At 46.5% G+C, this 21,273-nt stretch overlaps 1 protein-coding gene across 2 annotated transcripts in view; it reads left to right on the plus strand.

Annotated features, from left to right (window-relative positions):
• Positions 1-21,273, plus strand: part of DMRT1 (doublesex and mab-3 related transcription factor 1) — a 111,652-nt gene that overhangs the window by 62,849 nt on the left and 27,530 nt on the right. The window contains exon 4 of one of the 2 annotated variants that reach the window (XM_027041098.2): positions 3,926-4,073. In XM_027041098.2, coding sequence (XP_026896899.1) covers positions 3,926-4,073 — 148 coding nt within the window. The remainder of the gene's footprint in view (positions 1-3,925; positions 4,074-21,273) is intronic. The other variant, XM_027041099.2, reaches the window with a different exon arrangement.

Raw genomic sequence — 21,273 nt, forward strand, 5'->3', positions numbered from 1 at the left:
AGAGAGGGAGACGCAGAATCTGAAGCAGGCTCCAGGCTCCAAGCTGTCAGAGCAGAGCCCCATGTGGGGCTTGAACTCACGGACCACGAGACCATGACCTGAGCCGAAGTCAGACGCCCAACCAACTGAGCCACCCAGGCGCCCCTCCTTGTGTTTTCTTAATAGCATTTTCTTTCTCCTAGCTTTCTTCGTTCTAAGAATACAGTTTATGTGTATTAATTTGCTATTTATGTTATGGGTGGGACTTCCAGTCAGCAGTAGGCTATTTAGCAGTTAAATTTGGGGAGAGTAAGAAGTTATATGTGGATTTTCAACTGCACAGGGAGTTGGCACCCCTGACCCCCTGTCCTGTTCAAGAGCCAGCTGTACATACAAGTCTACAGCCTTATGTCCAGAGATCACATGGATGGTTATTTGTGGATTATTCTTCATGTTGGATGTGGCTGAAGTGATAAATGGCTTCAGAAAATTCACATTTTAATAACCTCAAATGGAGTCTGACCCTTTGTATCTCTTTTCCTCACAGTCTTTTATAGCTCAGTGATCTTGGGATTCATTAGGAAAATCGAATGTTTGAGATCAAATCAGTCCTTTTCTATTTCCAAATAATCCTTGTTATCAGGTGCTTTCTAAAAACAGAAGAGGCATTAAAGGAAAACAGACGTGCATGGGTTTGAAATGTGTTTATCTTTCAGTAAGCTCTTTTTGAAAGAGGAAAAACACTCTACAGTTTATTTGAATTTCTTTTCAAATAATATGCAACTTGAAATTGGCAGCAGTTGACCTATCTATCAGACTTAACCTTTTGCCTTTTTTACTTAATACTGGAGATGTTGGGGTTTCACACTTCTTGGGGCGTAGGAAATATGTCAGTACATCTAGGACACTTGCTTCTCAATCTTGGTGTTACATTAGAATTACCTGGGGAGCTTTGAAATAGCCCAAGGCCAGGCCACCTCCCAGATCACTGAAATCAGACACTCTAGGGGTGGAGCCCAGGCATCAGTGCTAGGTGATCTCCTCCCTCTCCTCCAGTGGGAGTGAAGGTTGTGACCCAGGCGTGCCTTTTTATGAATAAAGTTTTATTGGAACATAGCCACGTTCATTCATTTACCAGTTGTCTAGGGACCATGCGGTTTGCAAAGCCTAAAATATTTCCTGTTTGGCCATTTACCAAAAAAAAAAAAAAAAAAAAAAAAAAGGCATGCTGATCCCTGCTGTAGACTCACAGTGAACATTTTTCAAACGTTTTGAAAAGAGGCTTTATACAAATTCCCAGTCGAAGAAAAAAAAAAAAAATCCAGCATTTTGCAGAGCCAGCAGGTTCAAGTACTGTCGGTTTACTTGTACACTGGGAAAATTGAAAAGCATTTTTCTTGCAGATGTTGTCACACCGGGAGATGTCACCAGCTCCGTGCCTGGAGTGGGTGGTGAGGAGGCTTCGTTGTGTGTGTGATGGCGCTTTGTGCTCCTAAACTGACCCCTGGCTTCCCATTCAGTGTTCATTACTTAGACTGTGTAATTGACTTGAGGGAAGTGTGTAGAGGCAGAAACGGCTATTTGAGGGTTTGAAGATTGTTTGAGGTTGTTACCACCACTGCAGCGATTCTAGATGGCGGCAGACCCCCGAAAAGATTCCTTTCACGCCGAGGAATCTCACGTATAAAAAGAAAAACAGTGAAAAGTTAAAGTGCTCTTTACTTCGTTTCCATCCTCCCTCAGCTCAAGCGGAAAGTTGATGGTTGTAAACCGTGTTGGTTGCTGGCCTCTTACGGGTGTGAAGTAGGAGAGAATGTATCATTTGCTCTAGTCCCTGGTCACCAAAGTGAGAGTTTTGAGCCAGCAGAATCAGCATCTCCTGGGACTGTGCCAGACTGAGGCCCCGCCCCATATTTACTGAATCAGGATCCACTTAGCCTCAGGCCATTTGCATGCCCAGTAAGAGAGCCCTGGGATGCACTGGTTTAACTGATAACTGGGTGCTGTGCAGTTAGGTGACTGCTGATTGTCACCACCCTCCTAAATGATTTCATGGCCCCTTAATTGCTCTCCTGATGTGGGCTGCTCATTAAGGGCAGCCAATTTTTCCCCTTTGCCTATTTCCAAGTATGGCTTGCTTGCCCTCTTAGTAAGGACTTAGGTGAAGGTAGAAGATGAAAATTGGGTGACTGAGCTAGGAGAGATACTGTTTCATATGCTTCAGGGAAACAAACTGGAAAGAGAAAAGGGAACTTCCCAGAAAACTTCAGTTGAAAGAAATTAATCAACTAGAATAGAGTCTTCTGGGCTTCTCCAAGAAGTAATGTGCCCATCAGAGCATTCATTTGTGCCGGGGGGGGGGGGGGGCACTTGGGAGGGGCAAAAATGAGTCCCTTGAGCTTCTCAAATCGGCAGACAGAAGGTTAGGAACTCTGGCCTTTCCGTGTCAAACATTCAAAGTACATGTAGGCCTGTAGTAATTGGAAAACTGTCCCAAAATTTAACATTCATAGATAATCTTGAGGAACCCTGCCAGCCTCTGTCATGTTAGTATGATTTATTTGATTGAAAGACATGATTTTGAAATTACTCTTTAATCCTTGGACAATATTGATTTTTCCTGAACGTTACCTTAAATTGACTTTTAAATAAAGTTAATGTCACCTAAATTTAATTTTTTGGTTTATTGTTGAGATAGCGTGTGAGCAGGGGAGCGGCAGGGAGCAAGGGAGACAGAGGATCTGAAGCAGGCTCTGTGCTGACAGAGAGCTGATGCGGGGCTTGAACTCCTAGGCCCTGAGGTCATGACCTGAGCTGAAGTCGAAAGCTTAACTGACTTGAGCCACCCAGGTGCCCCTAAGTTTAATTTTTTAAATGCAGTATAAATCATTGAAGTCTAGCTGTTCTTGCTGGGGAGATAACGATCACATGTGTGAAGCTCAGTGTCTGTTCCAGGGGCCATACGGGAAACAGAACAGGTCTCCATGTTTGTGGAAATGGCCAGGAAGTGCTGAGAAAGCAGAAGGGGGGCCCCTTTTAAGTCTTTGAGTGAGAGGTCAAAAAGCTTAGTTAAAAGCTGCCTCACTGTCCCAAAGACAGAGTCCGGTTGCCATAAAGACACATGACTGCTGAGGCTGGCTGCCACCGCTGCTGGAGGGGACGGCACGTGCCTGCCTTCTGCCCTCCATGTCTCACTGCATGTCCGGTTTGCAGAATCCGCATCACCTCCAGAACCCTGGTGACAGGAGGGTCTGGGAAGCGGAGATCCCACACTTGGGTTTCTTGCTGCAGGAAGAGCATGGAACAGGGTGGGAACAGACGTTGAGGACAGTATCCAGCACATCACCATCGTGATGACAACAGCTTACCCTTACACATGCTTTGTGTGTTGTCTTTTAAAAAACATTCTCTTAAAAAATATTTTTACTTATTTTTGAGAGAGAGAGAGAGAGAGACCGTGCGCGAGCAGGGGAGGGGCAGAGAGAGGGAGACACAGAATCCAAAGCAGGCTCCAGCTCCTGAACCGTGAGATCATGACCTGAGCCACCCGGGCGCCTCTAAAATATTCTTTTTCTCTGAATACCGTGAGCTAACCCAAGGTAAGATGCCAGGTTTACACATGAGGCTCCTGGCCAAATAAGTTAGACGGAGTTACAGCGACGAGCCAGCTCCTACGCCGTGCTGTCTCCTCTCTATTGCTGTGTTTTCCGTTAGTGCGGGTTAATTATCATGTGACTAAGTGGGGCTTTAGGGGAGCTCTAGTAGGGACCCCAAGATAGAAGAGGCACTGTGAGGAGGCACACATCCTTAGTATAGCTGCGGTCCATGCTCTGTTCATGGTTGAGGATACTCCCAGCATCAGTGGGCTATTCCCCTTATAGGCAGGTCTTGTAATAATTGTAAAATGCAGCTTTGGGCTCAACGTCGCCTTTCTTTTTTTCTCAAGCAGATGAAGAACTCAGAGAACCGCCACGCAATGAGCTCCCAGTACAGAATGCATTCTTACTACCCGCCTCCCTCCTACCTGGGCCAGAGCGTGTCCCAGATCTTCACTTTCGAGGACGGCCCCTCTTACTCGGAAGCCAAAGCAAGCGGTAGGTGCCCGGTTGTGCAGAGCCTGGATTGGGGTGGAGGGAGGCCGAGCGTCCAAGGCCGGCTCTCTGGGCCTCTCCGAGGGCTTGCCGGTCAGGAGCCCTTGGAAGATCACTGTGCCTCCTCTGTGAGTATCCTTTACAGCTTTTAGTTGTGGGATGTTTTTGCTTCTCTAAATTAATACCACATGATTCTTTTCCGAATGCCTGGAGTGCCAAGAATACAGTGAGAGCCTCCCTCCCATCAGAAGCTAACAGATATATTTTCAGGAGGATCAATATGAAATACAAACTCAAAGGAAAGCGTGGTTCAAATCCTGATCATTTTTGGCGAAGTGTTTCTGTGTACTGAATACCTGTTTTCCAAAACTTTTCCATTCTCAAATTGAAGGCGTATTCATCTTTTGGGGGAGCGAATAGAATAATAAAACATTTTTGAATACCATAGGCCTCAGAGTTTATGCAGTAGCAATGCAAATAACTCTGGTATAAAGGCTTTAAAATAAAAATGACTTTAATGAGCCAAAGCACTTTGAAATACACAGTTCCTCAACTTCAATTTTAACCTTCTCCCCAGTATTTACACTGTTGAAGATGGGCAGGTCTCTCATGGCGGCTGTGTTTCCAGACCCCATTTTTAAGATCTTTATATTTAAGCTTTATCTTTTGACCTAGGAAAGTGAGACGCATATACATTCAAGGCAGCAAGTAGAAATCAGGGCAGTAGCAAGTGGTGTGGTGGTAAATCGACTCTTGGAACCCACCCTGTGCTACATAAAAAGAGAGGTTTTCAAAATAACTTGACCGTCTACAAAATAACTTGACTCTCTTGGTAAAGCAAGTGTTTAGGGAAGGAGAATCAGAACCATGCTTTGATTTCCAAGTTCAAAACACGTGTAAAAAAGGTGGGCAATTTATACTTTATTTGCCATACCAAGATGAAATAGAGGACTTCATTAATGTTGAATATAGAGTACAAGGGAACCGATCACTTTGAACTATAGACGGGTGGAAGTACACGTTGATTTTTTTTTTACTTTGACTCTTCTTGTCAGGAGTGTACAAACACAACTCTGTATTATAAATATTCATACCATAGAACGTATGCCCATATGGTCCTTCTTTCTTACTGTCTCTGATTCTATGTATTTTTCTGGATTTTAAGCTCTTTGGGGACAGCGAACACATGTTACATACCTTTTTACCTGCTATGATGCCTTTTATTTGTTGTTGATTGGTTGAGCCAGTGGATGAATGAATGAATAAATGAATCAGGTATTATTTTTTAAGTGAGCTCGCTCTGTAAAGAAATACCAGCCTAAAGGGTCAGGATCCTAACTCCTTGTCTGATGGAGTCAGTACAGAATTTAGCGATGAAGCAGTTAAAGAAACGTTCGTACAGAAAATTAGGAGCGAAACCTACTTCCAGGAAGAAATTGCCTGAGCTTCTTGCTCCTGGAATAATGGAATATTTTCAGAAGCCACTCACACTCTTGAGAGAAAGGTGTAAATTCAGAGCAGGGCAGGAAGATAAAAAGATAAGAGGAAATTTATTAGAGCGGAGAGGGACAGCTCTGAGGAGGAGCAGGGGGTTTTTGAATTTATGGCAGCAAAGGCAGAGGCTCAGAAGGAGAGAGGTTACAGTCCAGGACCGGAAGGACCAGCGCTCAGAGGGAAAGACTGTGTGAATAACCGCGAGGATTGGTTACAACTCCGCTGGTGATACTTGGGCTTGAAAGTGAGAGGAGGCCTCAGACTTGGACGTCTGGCGCCCCGCCCACTCACCACTAATTAATCAGGAGGGTGGAGCTTCCCACAGGAGGGGCTTAGCTGGGAAGGGCCGCAGTGAAACTCAGTAACCTCTGCTTTCCAGTTGCCATGGAGCAGGAGAACGTGAATTCATAGAAAATCTACATGTCAGCTAATTTTTTAAAGACATGCGGCTTCATGACTTCCAAGCGCCTGGTATTTGGGGCTTCTGCGTTGCATGCAGTGTTTACAGAGCAGGTGGAAGGGAAGAGGAAGTTGTGTTTGGGGGCCACCAAGGGCACCCTAGGCGTTATCTCTTGGAACGATGGATCCTCAGTTTTACCGTCAGCACTGACACAAGCAGGAAGCACTTGGGGCAGCGAGGCCCTTTTGCCAAGTGGGGCTGAGGCTGGCGGCAGGGTGCAGTGGGCGGGGGTAGGGGCAGCAGTGGGTTCACTTGTGACAAGGTGGCAGAGGCTGGCCATCAACCAGTTGCGTTTCTCACTCCTGTCAGGTTTGAGTTGAGATCCTTGATCGGTTGAGTTAGTAAGGTGTGATTGGAAGATCTAAGTGGGGACTTGTAAGTAATTAGAAAAGTTGGTTGGTTTGCAGTAGGTTTAATGTTTAAAGTATACATTTGTCCATTAAATTAAATTTTTCTTCAGTTTCTTTTTTTTAAAATGTGTGTTTTTGAGGGGTGCCTGGGTGGCTCAGTTGGCTAAGTGTCCGACTTCAGCTCAGGTCATGATCTTGTGGTTTGCGAGTTCGAGCCCCGCGTCGGGCTCTGTGCTGACAGCTCGGAGCCTGGATCCTGCTTAGGATTCTGTGTCTCCCTCTCTCTCTGCCCCTCCACTGCTCATTTTCTGTCTCTCTTTGTCTCAGAAATAAAACATTAAAAAATTGTTTTTAAATGTTTTATTTTTAAGAGAGGAGGGAGAGAGAGAGAGAGAGAGAGAGAGAGAGAGAGAGACGAGTGGGGGAGAAGGGCAGACAGAGAGGGAGACACAGAATCCGAAGCAGGCTCCAGGCTCCGAGCTGTCAGCACAGAGCCCGACGCAGGGCTCGAACTCACAAACTGTGATCATGACCTGAGCCGAGTCGGGTGCTTAACTGACCGAGCCACCCAGTCACCCCTCTTCAGTTTCTTTCAAGACCAGCTTAACCTCTGTACCGCTTAAATGAGTCCCGGTTCAAAGTTTTCGTCTGCTTTTCCTGCGGATTGCAACGTATGAACAGGCCGTGTGTGGTGGAGGATTACAGGGAAAGCTTCCATTTTCCTGTGTTGCTGTTTAATGGCTTTCTTTGTCAAAAAGCTGGGAAGCATTTCTTCCCCTTTCCATGTCCTGACCTATCAGGAGGTAGATCAGAGAGACGGCGAGGCCTGGTCGTGGTGTAGGACTTTGTAAGCCACCGCGAGCACTTTGGCTTTTATTTCAAGTGACACGAGAAGCCATGGAGTTCCAGTGAAGAGGTGACACTGTTTTGTGGTTTTGGAAGATCACGCTCGCCGCTGCGTAAGAACAGACGGTAGGGATGAAGGTGGAGGGGGGGGGGGGGGCGGCAGAAGTTGTCATAATCGTTGCAGAAGGTGGCAGTGGTTTGGTCAGGGTGGGAGTGTGGTGGTGAGGCAGGCGGTTTCGTTCTAGATCCGTTTCGGAGAGAGAACCAGCAGGATTTGCTCATGGATTTGGGATGGGCCAGCAAGGGGGTAGTGAGGGAGGACTCCCTAAGTTCTGACCTGACCCAGGAGTTTCCATTTATTGAGGTAAAGAAGACCATGGGAAAAAGAGGTTTGTGGGGAGCTAGGACTTGAATTCTGCACATAGGAAGTTAGAGATGTTCATGAGTCATCCGAGTGGATCGTCCAGTAGGAATTGGATGTATGAAGTCCCAAGCTGAGAGACTGTTGCTGGAAATAAAAAAACCTGCGAGTGGGGCGCCTGGGTGGCTCAGTCAGTTACGCATTCGACTTCAGCTCAGGTCATGACCTCACAGCTGTGGGAAGGTCGGGCTCTGTGCTGACAGCTCAGAGCCCGGAGCCTGCTTCACATTCTGTGTCTCCCTCCCTGTCTGGCCCTCCCCCTCTCAAACTCTGTCTCTCTCTCTCTCTCTCTCTGAAAAAGTAAATAAACATTAAAAAAAAAAAACTTACAAAAAAAGAAACCTGCGAGTTCCGTGCCTCAGTGTTCCTTGAAGCCAGTGTGATGAAAGCCCCCAGGGAAGCGAGTGTAGACAGAGCAGAACGAATGATGGAAGTTGGAGCCCCAGGGCCCTCCAGTCTCCGCAGGTGCGTCGCACATGAAGAGGACCAGTGAAGGAGATCGTGACAGGAGCAGCCCGTGGGGTGGGGGGAGAGCTCTCGGGGATTGCTATCTTGGAAGCCATGCGAAGACAATGGTGCATTGAGCAGAGCCACGGAAGTTGGTGGGTCAGATGAGGGCTGGGATCGACCACTGGCTGTTGAGAGGTAGAAATGATGGGGGACCGAGGCCAGCGGGGTTGGAGGTGGGAACCAAAGCCGGGCTGCATTCGGGAGTGCGTGGGAGAGAAGGTTGGGGGCCCCCCAGGCTGGGCACAGACAGGTCTTCAGGGAGTTCTGCTGGGAGGGCAGAAGTGACATGGGCTAGCCGCGGGAGGGGAGCGGAGTTCAGGGAAGATCTTTCTGTCTTTTTCGAAGAAAGCAGACGGGTTTGTGTGCTGACGGGAGTGATCTCGTGGAGGGAAGTTTGCTGGTACGGGGTGTGTGGGGCAGGGCCACCGCCAGCAGGTTCCGTGGCAGGGTGTTGAGTCAGCAAGACCAGATGGGATCCGGGGGGGCGGGGGGGCGGCTGTGAGTGCTGAGTTACTGGTGTAGGGAGAGGTAAGCAGAGGACCTAAAAGCAAACAAAAACTTAGTTTGACACAGCGATTTTACGTCTGTTGACTCTCACTTGAAACCGGGGGCTTGAATTTTTTTGTCTTTCCTTTTTCTAGGAACTCGTTTGTTTGTTTGTTTGTTTTGGAAGCGCAATCCACCTGTCATAAAATTAACCATTCACCATTTTGAAGTCTACAATTAAGCGGCGCTTAGGACCTTTGCAGTGTTCAGCAGCCATGACCTTTATTTAGTTCAAAGGCATCTTTATCTCCCCAGAAGGAAATCCCATACCCGCTAAGTGGTCTTCCCTTACTCAACCCTACTCCCCCCACCCCCAGCGCCCTGGCAACCACAAATCTGCTTTCTGTCTTAATGGACTTGCCTATTCTGGAAGGTTCATGGGAATCGTACAACATGTGGTATTTTGTGACTGGCTTCTTTCCCTTAGCGTAACATTTTCAGGGTTCTTCCACGTTGTGACAGGTAGTAAGTACTTCACTCCTTTTTCTGGCCTACTGAGAGTCCATTGTGTGACTAAACCACGTCGTCTTCTGTTCATCAGTTGATGGACATTTGGGTTGTTAGTACCTTTTACTGGTTATTGTGAATAGCACCGCCGGGAATCTTCGTGTTCTTTATTTGAAGACCCGTTTTCAGCTCTGCCGAGTACATCCTCAGCAGCGGAATTGCTAGATCGTGTAAGTCTGTGTTTAACTTTTTGAGGACCTGTCGAACTCCTCTGCCACGCCATTGCATGTTCCCAGCAGTGTATGAGGGTTCCGATTTCTCTAGCCAGCTCTCGTTACTTTCCATCTTTTTATTATGATCTTAGTAATTCATTTTTGTTGTATCTTATTAAAGCATCAGACCGTGGGGGATTGTAAAATGTTCATAGTAACAGATGCAGGGGGTTCCCGAAATGGTGGCAGGACCACCCTGAAACTAACGCTTCCTGGCTCCCGGTAAAGAGGTGCGCCTCCACAGCAGTGTCTCTGCGTGAACAGATACACCCGTGCTTATGGGCGGGCGACATTTCACGTCCGTAAGCAGGCATCTTTCTCTACGTGTTGGATTCTTGTGTATAGGTTCTTGGCGTATACTTGACTGGCCAACCCCTGTGAAACGGTTTCAGTTCACAATGAGGAAGATGAACACACTCTGATTTTTTTTGTCTGTTTATTTTGCAGTCTCGGTGTGAAGTTAGAGCTGGTACGTTTCGGTTTCTTCTGGTTCTTTGGCGCCTTCCGGTGCAGACCCAAGTGGCAGGCCCCTGTGCAAACACCCTTCCTTTACATTCAACCTCTGCTCTTTCCGGGAGAAAGAAACACTCATTTGAGATGCTCCTTATATATTATGAGCTCTTCCTGTATTACTCATTTTGCACCCATAGGATGTCAGCAGCTCCGTGAAGCAAGATACAAAGCATTTAAGTTTTCCCCCAAAGGTCAGATGGCCAAGGACAGTGGAAGGGCCTCTCTGAGTTGAAGGCCTTGTCTTCCTTCTGTGATGTCTGGGAAGCTTGCAGAAGTCTAGGCGTTCCCAGACATGACTTTTTTAATCCATTCGGCATTAGCAATGTTGTAGCTGAGTGACTCTAGAGGTGCCTGATTTCACTGATGGCATCGGCTCCCTCCCCCACTGTTGTCACGACCACACGCAAAGTGGTTAAGCTTTCACCCCATGGAGTGGTTTTGCTTCCTGCCGCATGTTGGATTTTAGCAAAAGACCATCCATCTCATTTCTCAGGTGAGAACACTGACGCGGCGCTGCCTGTTGGAAGCACCCTCAGGTCTCCCCCTGCTCACGATCTGGGATGTCACCACCGCCCTTTCGTGAGGGGATGTGAGCTTCTGCCACGGCCCCTGGGTGGGGTGCTGGAAACATCCTGTGCTTAGCATCTCAGTGGAGCCACCACTAACCAGCTGTGTAGCCTTGGGAGTACCAGACTCTCCTCCTGGACCCTTGCTTCCCTCACCCCTTAACAGAAGGCGAGGGGGTGGGATGTGTCAAACCCACACAGGTGTTATGAGGATGAAATCATGTCGCCTCTGGAAACAGGCTCTGTAAATCACAAAATGCAGCAAGAGACGGCGAAATACTGTACAAACTTCCACCATTCCTTTCTGCAAGGGGTGTGTTGACATTTCAGGCAGTTCTTCTTGTCAGGGAGAAAGATGTTCCGAAAATGTTTTAGAGTCCTGCTCAGACAGGAAGGAGGGGAGGCCAAGGCATCCGAGGGCTGCTTTTCTGGTGTATATTCTGCTCTGAAGTGTATGGCAAGCCTGCAGGAGAGAAAAACATTGACCCTTTTCTTTCTCTGCTTTAAGGAAAGCTGAGTATGTTTTATGCAACATTTATAAAATGTTAAGTTTAAACTTATCTCTTTAGGAAATGACTTACCATTCGCTAAATTTTAAAGAAAAGCACTTGACTAGTAAACCTGTCTTTATGTAACCGTTTTATTTTCAGCTCCAGCTTTGTACAGAGAAGTATGTGGGGCATTCGTTGGCAATGACCATAGAGGCCAGTGTGTGCAAGGCAATGGATCCCACCCCAGGAGAGGAGATCTGGCTCAGATCCCTAGCTCTGGGCCTGATTGTACCATGCTCATTTAATCTCTTCCAGCCTTACTTCCCTCATCTGGAAAGTTGAAAAATGTAATAACAGCTTTACCTATTCTATATGGGCCACATAAACAATTATGTTAAAAAGGCATGGAGGAAGTTGTCAACTCCCTTATTCCCATATGAAGACCTGTCACCATGTCTTAAACATCTTCTACTCCTGCAGGTGACTGGCAGTGGACTGTGCAAATAAAAGTCATTACAATCTAAGGAGGGCCTATTGTTTAGCCCTACGGGGGCCCTGTTTGAAACTAACCACATGTGTATTGTGATTCTTGAAATTAGTCAGTCATTGTGGTATTCTGAGTAAGGAAGATGAAGCATAATAATTTAATAAGCATATAATAAACATTTAGAACTAGCAGCTTTGGAGGCTTATTTTTAATGTATCACAAGTGATATGTTTGCTAAGAAAAGCAGAGGGAACAACCAAGGAAGAGGGGTACGGAAGGACACCAGCAGGTTTCTTTGTAGCTAAAGAATATCCCTGAAAGCGAACTGAAGTGCCGTTTGATGCGGGCACACTGATTTCCATTGTTTCTTCAAACCTCTTTTTCTTCCAACGTGAAAAGAGCCCCCTACAAGGCAAACTGTGGGAAAGATTGAGAACTGAGGGGCCTCCAGCATGTCTTCTGTGTAAAACACTGCCCCCTGACCAGGCCAGCACCAGTCTAGAAAGAACGGGCACATCCCAAGGACCTACCTGAGGAAGGTCAGACTCACATAAGAAGTTCACTCACTGTAGCCCTTTCTGCAAGAGTTATCAGAGTGTGGCCTCACACAGGGAGCACAGCTATCATGCTCATTCAGGTTTGTGCTTTGCCAGGGGGCCTCACATCATGCCCTGTTCTCAAAGGGCTCCTGGGGTCGTTCGTAGGTTCTTGGATGAATAAGAAACCGACCTCTGGATCCTTCCTGCTGGTGCCTCACCAGCCTGGAGTCAGGTGTTCTGGTGAACCAGTCAGTGAAATAAAGCAGACATGGGCAAATGTAGGGTACAACCTCCAGGCTACAACGTAGCCTGGATTCATGTCACGTAGAATATTCCCCATATTCCCTTTGGAAAACTCAAACTTAAAAGACTTATTTCTTTGCATGTATTGCATATATTGTTATTTTGATGAGTAACACAGCCCTGCGAGTGAGGTCAAGAGGGGCTTCCTCACTAACCATACTTAAGAGAGGCCAGGTGGGGGTGGGGCACTGTGACATCTCTGGCCTTGTTGTCAGTGTTGAGGAGCAGGAGCCAGCATAGGAACTCAGGTCTCTGAAACACTCCTCCGGGCGTTCCTTCTGCTAGGATATCTTATGGTTTCTCTTCCTGCCCTTCCCTCACAGTTAGATAGCTCTTCCAACGTCTGTAAGACAAAGTTCTGTGTGCTCGGTGGGGATAACTCATTTAATTCTTTTTTTTTTCCCCTGAGAGAGAGAGAGAGCACATGCAAACAGGGTAGGGGCAGGTAGAGAGAGAGAAAATCTTAAGCAGGCTCTATGCTCAGTGTAGAGCCCGACATGGGCTCAATCTCCTGACCTGAACTGAAATCAAGAATTGAACACTTAACTGACTGAGCCACCCAGGTGCCCCTCATTTAATTTTTTTAAAGTTTATTTCATTATTTGTTTTGTGAGAGAGAGAGAGCATGTACACACGAGCTGGGAGGGGCATAGAGAGAGAGAGAATCCCAAGCAGGCTCTGCACTGTCAGCACGGAGGCCGATGCAGGGCTTGAACTCACATACCGTGAGATCACGACCAGAGCTGAAATCACGAGTCAGACGCTTAACCGATTAAGCCATTCAGGCGCCCCCAATTCTTACAGTAGTATTATTACCCCCATATTATGGATGAGGACAATGAGGCACAGAGACAGAGGAGAAGAGGTCCTCATTTCCAAGTGGCAGAGAGAGAAACTGAGGAACAGTGATGACTGCCTTAGCTTGTCTAAGGCCTCACTGAGCAACAGTCTGGCGTTCTCATGTGTGAAAAACTTTCATGGAAATGGTGGCTGTCACTGGGGGTTGGAAATGTTCTATCTGCTGAGATCAAAGATATGCATGCAACAGTAATACTTTTTCTGTAACAATAAAACTCTGGAACCTACTCTTTCATCATATGCATCATGCAGGAATAGCCCTTCTAGGGATGTCTTTCTATAGCATGTGGTTATCACAGAAAACAAAAACAACAAAAACGCTGTAAAGTAGACTTAAAAAACCCACCAGCATATCAGGTATAATATTTACATTGCTCTTCCCAAAGCTAAATGTAAACTATAGAATGTCTCTTTGACTTAGCACAGTAAAGCCAACCTTTAATTTTGTGGTTATATATGTATTTTCTTTGTATTTAACAGGACAGACTGTTGATATTTGATGAAGGCAGACATAATAAAATTAAATAACTAGTTATCAGATTTGAAATTATAAATGTAAATGGAAACACAATCAGCTACTTTTCTATAGTAATTTTTATTTTCTGTGGCTATTCTGTGTTATTTTAAAATTAGGGTGAATAAGGGTCGCCTGGGTGGCTCAGTCGGTTAAGCATCCGACTTCAGCTCAGATCGTGATCTCATGGCTTGTGGGTTCGAGTCCCACGTTGGGCTCTGTGCTGACAGCTCGGAGCCTGGATCCTGCTTCAGATTCTGTGTCTACCTTTCTCTCTCCTCCTTCTCTGCTCATTCTCTCTCTGTCTCTCACTTTCTCTCTCAAAAATAAATAAACATTAAAAAGAAATTAGGGTGAATTGAAGGCTTGTCTGTTTTCCCCAGATAACTTTTTGAGAAAGGCAGTATTTTACATTCTCCCTGGTCTGTCCGCAGCTTATTACGAGGCTGCTTTTTACATCTTTAATTTATTTATTCTCTTAAAACTCTAAGTTCAGTATACAGGGCCCCCTTTGCAGGGGTTTTCCTTTGGGCTAAAGAAGATGGGTCTAGAACAGGGCACAGAGGGTGAGCTCTGGAAACTATGCTTTTAGGAACTCCTGCGTGTCCTGACATAACTAGACTGAACATAATTAACTAGAAGACCGTGCGTGCCCTTGTCGTCTGTGCTGATTTTACGTTGATGGAGTTCAAGTGAGATGTCTGGTCCCCTGCCTGCCTGATCATGCAGGGAACCCAGCCTTCTGTGGGCACATCACACATCACTGAGTTTGCCGATTCTGTTGCTCATTCAGCGACCATTTCTACTTAAAAATCCTGAAGAGGTAGCATCCCCCTGGGCACAAACTTGGGGGATACAGCAGCCACTCTGGCTAGAGCATCCGATGTCCTCACACGTGAGATTTCATCTCCGTCTGACCTGAATGCACTGGGCCTCAGTGATGCTTTCCCGGCCTGGTGCGGAGTAACTCGGGAGTTTATTTCCCCCCCTCGGCTCCTCAGAGGCACGGCCCAGGCCAAGTACAACTTGAATAACCTTCAGGAGAGCTGTGCTGTCCTTCTGTCGGCCGCTGTCTTTGAAAATTGCCTCCAGAGTTAGTGAGCAGGAACAGTTAAGATTTACAAACAATGATGAAGCTTGTCAAGCATCTTTCACCATCCATCATCCAGGTGCCGTGCCTGGGCGGTGAAGTGTTCTTCATAAAAACCAGCTCAGTGTGAAATACACCTCGCTGCAATGTTTACTGCTCTGAAGCTCGTCAGCGGCCCTTTATAGTAAATCCAGATTGCGATGTGACATTACAGTATATCATTGCCCGGCGCGGTGGGGTTTACACTGCGAATGAGTGCACTGCACACCAGATGAGGTGTCCAAATTGAGTTATGTCAGAATTTGGCTGTTATATGGGGATAGCTTTTGTTTTCCGAACACTGAAAGTTAGCTTTATATGTATTTATATATAGGCATATACTTCCCATCTTGCGCATATACACGGGTATACAATATAGGCTGAGGTCAGCTTCCAACTGGGCTTCTGCTGTAAAGAATGGTGGCCAGCGTTTATGTGCCTTCCACCCGTTGTTCCCTGAGACCGGCATAACTTTATGGAATCTTCGCGGGGGGCTCGGGTAGATGGTTACTTCACTGCGGAAGTGGGGTTGCCTCTGTCCTGCGTGCACTGGTCATTTTCACCGTCCTTTCTTACAAAGCCAAGGAACCCTTTCTCCCGGGATTACTGCAATATGCGGGAATGATCCCTGTGATGAGGGGCAAAGCGAAGAAACCCCACAGGACCGCTCCGCCCGCCGTGGAGCGCTGCACCTGTCAGCTGAGCACATGCACTTGGGGAGGTCTCTGTGAAGGCAGTTGCTTATTTATGGTTTTTCTAGTGGGTATCAAAATCCTAGTGCTGCCTCTGTTATCTTGAAAGATGCTGCTTCCAAGAAAAGATTTATGGTGTTTTAGCTTAAATCTGCAAAATAAAAGACCACACTGAATTTATTGCATGATCGGGTTTATTTACATTCACCCTAAAAGTGCTGATATTAAAAATGAGCTCCATAAAAAAATAATATTCAGGCCCTGCAGCCCCAGGATCATCTTCTTAACGCATATATTTTTAAATTCTGTCTTCAGTGTAGCAGGGAACCCGTCAGGAGAACCATCTTGCGGTCTTTTCGTATCTGGCGCCACAGTGAATCCGGGGCTCCCGGTATACACCCGGCCTAGGGTGGGGGTCCTCCCCCCCCTTTACACGCAGTGGTAAGCCCCCCTCCCGCCCCTGCCCTCTGCTCTTCTTCTGGCCGTTCTCTCTGAGTCGCAATGTCTTCTTACTGGAGATTGATTAGCGGTGCCACTTCTGAGCTTCCTCAAGCGGCACAGGACACAATTGCGGGAATGCGGTGCTGGCCTCTAGAGGTGGGACAGGGGCCAGAAGCCGTCCGTTGGCTCCGGCGCCAGGGGAGGGAGAGAAGAGCCCCCACGTCCGCCCAACGCATTCTGTCCCTCGGGGGCTTCGCCATCAAACGCAGGATGGCCAGTTAAAGTCACATTTCAGATGGAACCACAAAAAATGATTTTAATATAATCATGTCCACAACACTTTATTATGCTAGAGAAGTTCTCTATGTTGTCTGAAATTTAAATTTGATTCAGTGTGCCGTGTTTTTATTTGTTAAATCTAGCCATCTTCATGCTCCACTCGAGTCTTAAGCATCGATTTAGGGCGCTGGGGTGAAAGGCAGAAATGAAACGTGGACACAGGCCAGCGATGCTTTCTGGAAGCATCTTCAGCAGTTGTAAGAGTCGCTTCGTTTATATTTCTATAAAAACTAGTACAAGAGGCAGCGCTGACCATGCTTGGGGATGGTCTCTTTTGGTGAAAGCCGTTTGTGGGTTTCTCAGTGTCCCACTAATACAGCAGCAAATAAAAATTACTCCGCTGGCCGCTCAGAATCGGAATGGAAATGTACACGGTCTGTGTTTGGTTCAGTTGTATCCGTGTGCAATTTTGCCAGGCACAACAGCAACTCTTGAAACTCTCAGCAGGACCAGTTTCTCTCTGTCTCCCCCCCGCCCGCCACCAGGATACACGCGGGCGGCTCGGTCCGTACCCGAGTAATAAACTCCAGGAGTGCCGTGACCTGGCCTCGTGCCTGGGATGTGAACCGTGGTGGAGAGCATGGGACAGGGACCCTTTCATGTCAGCAGATCTCGGGAACACATGCCCTTCCCTTCCTGTCCACAGAAGAACAGCTTTGCCTCATCAAAGCCTTGCGGGGCGGGGCGGTGGAGGGGAGTTGCCACGTGCCCAGCCGTCTTGCTCTTATTCGGGACTTGGTCGAGGTCTCTCTGTAACCTGAGGGGGAGGTTTTGCTTCCTCAGGTAGAAACCGGGATCACAACCGAACTTTATGGACGAAGGTTCCAAATACGTAGCCCTGCCCGAGCATGTTTGCCTTTGTTACTAACACGCTTAAGAGGTGGCCTGGGGCTTGATTGATTGGTTTGCTTATAACAGCTTTATTGATACATAGTTCACACACCATAAAATTCATCTCCTTAAAGCGTACAGTTCAGTGGTTTTTAGTGTGTTGACAAAATTGTGCCACCATGACTACAATCTAATCCCAGAATGTTTCCATCACCCCAAAAGGTTCCCCATACGCATCATCCCCAAAAGGTCGCCCCTCGTTTCTGCCTCCCTCCCAGCCCCTGGAAGAAGCCACTGTCTATTTTCTGTCTGTGGATTTGCCTATTCTAGATATTTCCTATAAATAGAAGGCTAGAAGATGCGACCTTTAGCGCATGGCTTTTTTTCACTTAGTATTAAGTCTCCGAAGTTTGTCCACGTGGTACCCATGTGACAGCGCTTTGTTCCTTGTCGTGGCCGAACAATATTCCATTATGTGGAAGGGCTTGGTTGGTTTTGAGTTCAGAAACTATCGCAGGGCCCAGCAAAACTATTAAACCGCAAGATTCTCAAGGTGAAATACGTGTTTAATCTCATTTTAGTAAATCTCTAGCTCTTTGAACTCAACACATGAATGCCTGTAATGAGTAGAACCCTACTACAGGAAATGAGAGGAGCGGGTGTATACGGACGTTGAACAAAGCAAGGCTGTGTTATCTTCTTGTTTTCTGCTAATAACCATTTATGTTCTTCTGCCAGGCCACCATAGTAAACTCACACAGATTGGGTGGGTTAAATAACAACTTTATGTCCTCACAGCTCTGGAGGTTAGAAGTCCCAGGTCAAGGTGTGGTTGGGGTTATGGCCGGCCGCCTCACTGTGTCCTTCTCACGTGGCCTTTTCTCGCTGTGTGCTCAGAGAGCCAGAAAGAAAAAGAGCTCTGATCTTCTCTTATTCTTCTTAGAAGAATACTAGTCCTGTCCAACCGGGGCCCCACCCGTATGACCCCATTTAACCTCAGTTAACTATCTCCCTGAAGGCCCAATTTCCAATACAGTCTTACTGGGGTCTAGGGATTCCACATAGGAATTTGGGGCAACACAGTGGAGTCTGTAACACTGTTGAAGAACTCAGTGTCTCTAAACATCTCCTCCTCTTGATGAGGTTCTTGGGACATAGGAGAAGGACGGCGAGGCCTGGTGAACCAGTGTGTTCCTGGTCCCGTGCTAATGTCTGGAATTTGCTGACCACTCACTCGCCTTCCAAACTCTCTGACATGCCGATTAGCCCATGGCATACCCTGGTCTCATGGTCAAATCCCCAAAGCAGGGGTTTTTTCCAGAGATGGAGTCTTCCACAGTCGAGCACACTCCAGTCACCAGGAGTACTTCCCTTCCAGGTTGTTACTCTTCTTTCCTGCATTCCCCGCCCCCGCCCCCCCCCCCCCCCCCCAACGAGAGTTTGGTAACTTTCTTTTTTTCCTATTTCTGATTTTGGGAGAAGGATTTCCAATTTGTCATCACTGCCCCTGTAATGCACTGCATAACTTTAAACAATTCACGCCAACGTAGTGCTACAAATTAGTCTTTGCTTATTTTCCCCGCCATTGTGGCAGAGATTTAGGGCCTTCACACACAGGGAAATGAATGAGACAGCAACACGTTGTTTCCAGATGTTATTATGAACCAATGCAAAGGTTACTTATGGTGAACTTATCACAGCACTCATGGCCCAGCTAACATCCTTACAGATCAGCCAAATACTAAAAATGATCTCTTACTCCAGAGAAGCCCTTTGACATACATCATTTTGTTTAATCCATTTTATTTTATTTTATTTTATTTTATTTTATTTTATTTTATTTTATTTTACTTTACTTTACTTTATTTTATTTTATTTTTTATTTTTAAGGAGGCTCCTCCCCCAATGTGGGCCTTGAACTCACAACCCCGAAGATCAAAGAGTCACATGCTATACCAACTGAACCAACCAGATGCCCCCATTTTGTTTGATCCTAACACCGGTCTTGTCAGGTAGTGGGAGGAGTTTTCCTTCTGACACCACTGGGTGTCCTGCGGTTAAATTAGGTTCTGACACTAACTACCCGAAGTTAGCCCAGATCCCATAGGTTAAGAGCCCAATCCCCCAAGACTGTCCCCACTATAGACGCCAGCCAGAAATGGGGTTTCCAGGCTACCCACGTTTTTGCCTGGCCTACTACAATTTGGGGGGTTCCCACAACTCCTCCACAGGTTTGATAAATCAGTAGAATGACTCAAGGAACTCAGGAAAGTACTTTACATATTATTACTGGCTTAATATAGAGGATAGAACTCCGTAATAGCCAAATGGAAGAGATGTATAGGGCATGGAATGGGGACAGGGTGGAGGGTTTCCGTGCCCTTTTCTCACCACCCTCCCAGCACTTCAATGTGTTCACTAACCCAGAAGCTCTCTGAACCCTGTCATTAAGGGGGTTTTATGGAGGGTTCATCATTAGGCATGGTTGATTGAATCATTGGCCATTGATGGTTACCTCAATCCCAGCCCCTCTCCCCCCCCCGGATGTTGATGGGGTAGGGCTAAAACTTCCAAGCTTCTAACTAAGCCTGGGTCTTTTTGGCACTTGACCCCTATCTTAAAGCTGTCTAGGGGCCCACTAAGTGCCACCTTATCAAAATCAAAGAGGCTTCTATCTCCCGTATCACTCAGGAAATTCCAAGGGTTTTAGGAGCTCTATGCAAGGAACCAAGGAGGAAGACCAAGTATCTTTCTTTGAATCCATGGGTAAGTGGAGGTAAAATCATTGACCCTATTTTAGAGCAGAGCAAACTTCTGAATAGAGGGAATAAGTGGCACAGCTTGGAATGGACTGTCTCCTGACTCCATGTTTCTCTTCCCAACCTCAGACTGTCAGCCTTGTAGCTCTCCTCTTCAGTCTGCTATCTTTGGCCTGCACCATCAAATACAGGAGCTTCTATAGACAGGAGCTTCTGTCTTCTATAGACAAATAGGAGCTTCTATAGACAAATAGGGCTATTTTAATTTAAATGAATTAAAATTTAAAATCGAGTTCTGTCACACTAGCCACATTCTAGTGCCCAGCAACCACATGTGGCTAGTGGCCACCATATTGGATAATGCAGAAATAAGACATGTCCATTATCCCAGGCGTTCTATTGGACGGTGGTTCCATCTTAGACAAGTGGGAGCTCCTTTCTTATGGAAGAGGCTCATGGTCTTTAAACCTGAGACAGAGGAGTCACTCAAATAACACAAGTTCAACAAACGTTATTTTAAAAGTCTAACTTTTGGGATGCCTGGCTGGCTCAGTTGGGAGAGCGTGTGACTCTTGATCATGAGGTCGTGAGTTCAAGGCCCACACTGGGTGTAGAGATTAAAGAAAGAAAGAAGGAAAGATTCAGCAACATATAATAAAAGTCTGACTTTTGTGGGAGTATCGGCCCTTCTTCAAATAACATGTGGGGTTGAGGAGGACTTTTTAGGGAAAAGTGATTGAATGATTAAAGGGAACAGTAGCCTAACCCATCTTTGGACCTGACCCGTGTTGTACACTTTTGCTTTTAAATAGCAGATGGAAGTGAGTAAACTAGAACTTGGTTAATCTCAGTCCAAGAATGGGTAGAAAATGTGTCTTCTGGCCATGGCAAGGCATGTGAGCTTTGGGGACTTACCAGGGCTTGTTTGCATTAAAACCTAGAGGAGAAAAGTGGCATGGATCACCTGTCAGAGGGACCACTTGCAAATATGGTTTCCCATTCTGTGAATTTCACGCTGGATTATGTTGTATCCTTTGATACACACAGACATTTTTAATTGTGATGAAATCCAATCTGTCTTTTCTGTTGCCTGTGCATTTGGGGTTGTATCCATGAAGCCATTTCCAAATCTCACATCCTGAAGCTTCCCTCCCCCATGTTTTCTTCCAAGTGTTCTGTACTTTAAGCTCTAACATTTAGGTCTTTGATCCGTCTTGAGTTCATTTTTCTGTAAGGCAAGGGTCCAATTTCATTCTTTTTTTTAATGTTTATGAGAGGGAGAGACAGAGTGAGCAGGGGAGGGGCAGAGAGAGAGGGAGACACAGACTATGAACCAGGTTCCAGGCTCTCAGCTGTCAGCACAGAGCCCGACATGGGGCTCAAACCCATGAACCC

This window comes from Acinonyx jubatus, chromosome D4, assembly GCF_027475565.1.
Source record: "Acinonyx jubatus isolate Ajub_Pintada_27869175 chromosome D4, VMU_Ajub_asm_v1.0, whole genome shotgun sequence".
NCBI classification, from domain to species: Eukaryota; Metazoa; Chordata; class Mammalia; order Carnivora; family Felidae; genus Acinonyx; species Acinonyx jubatus.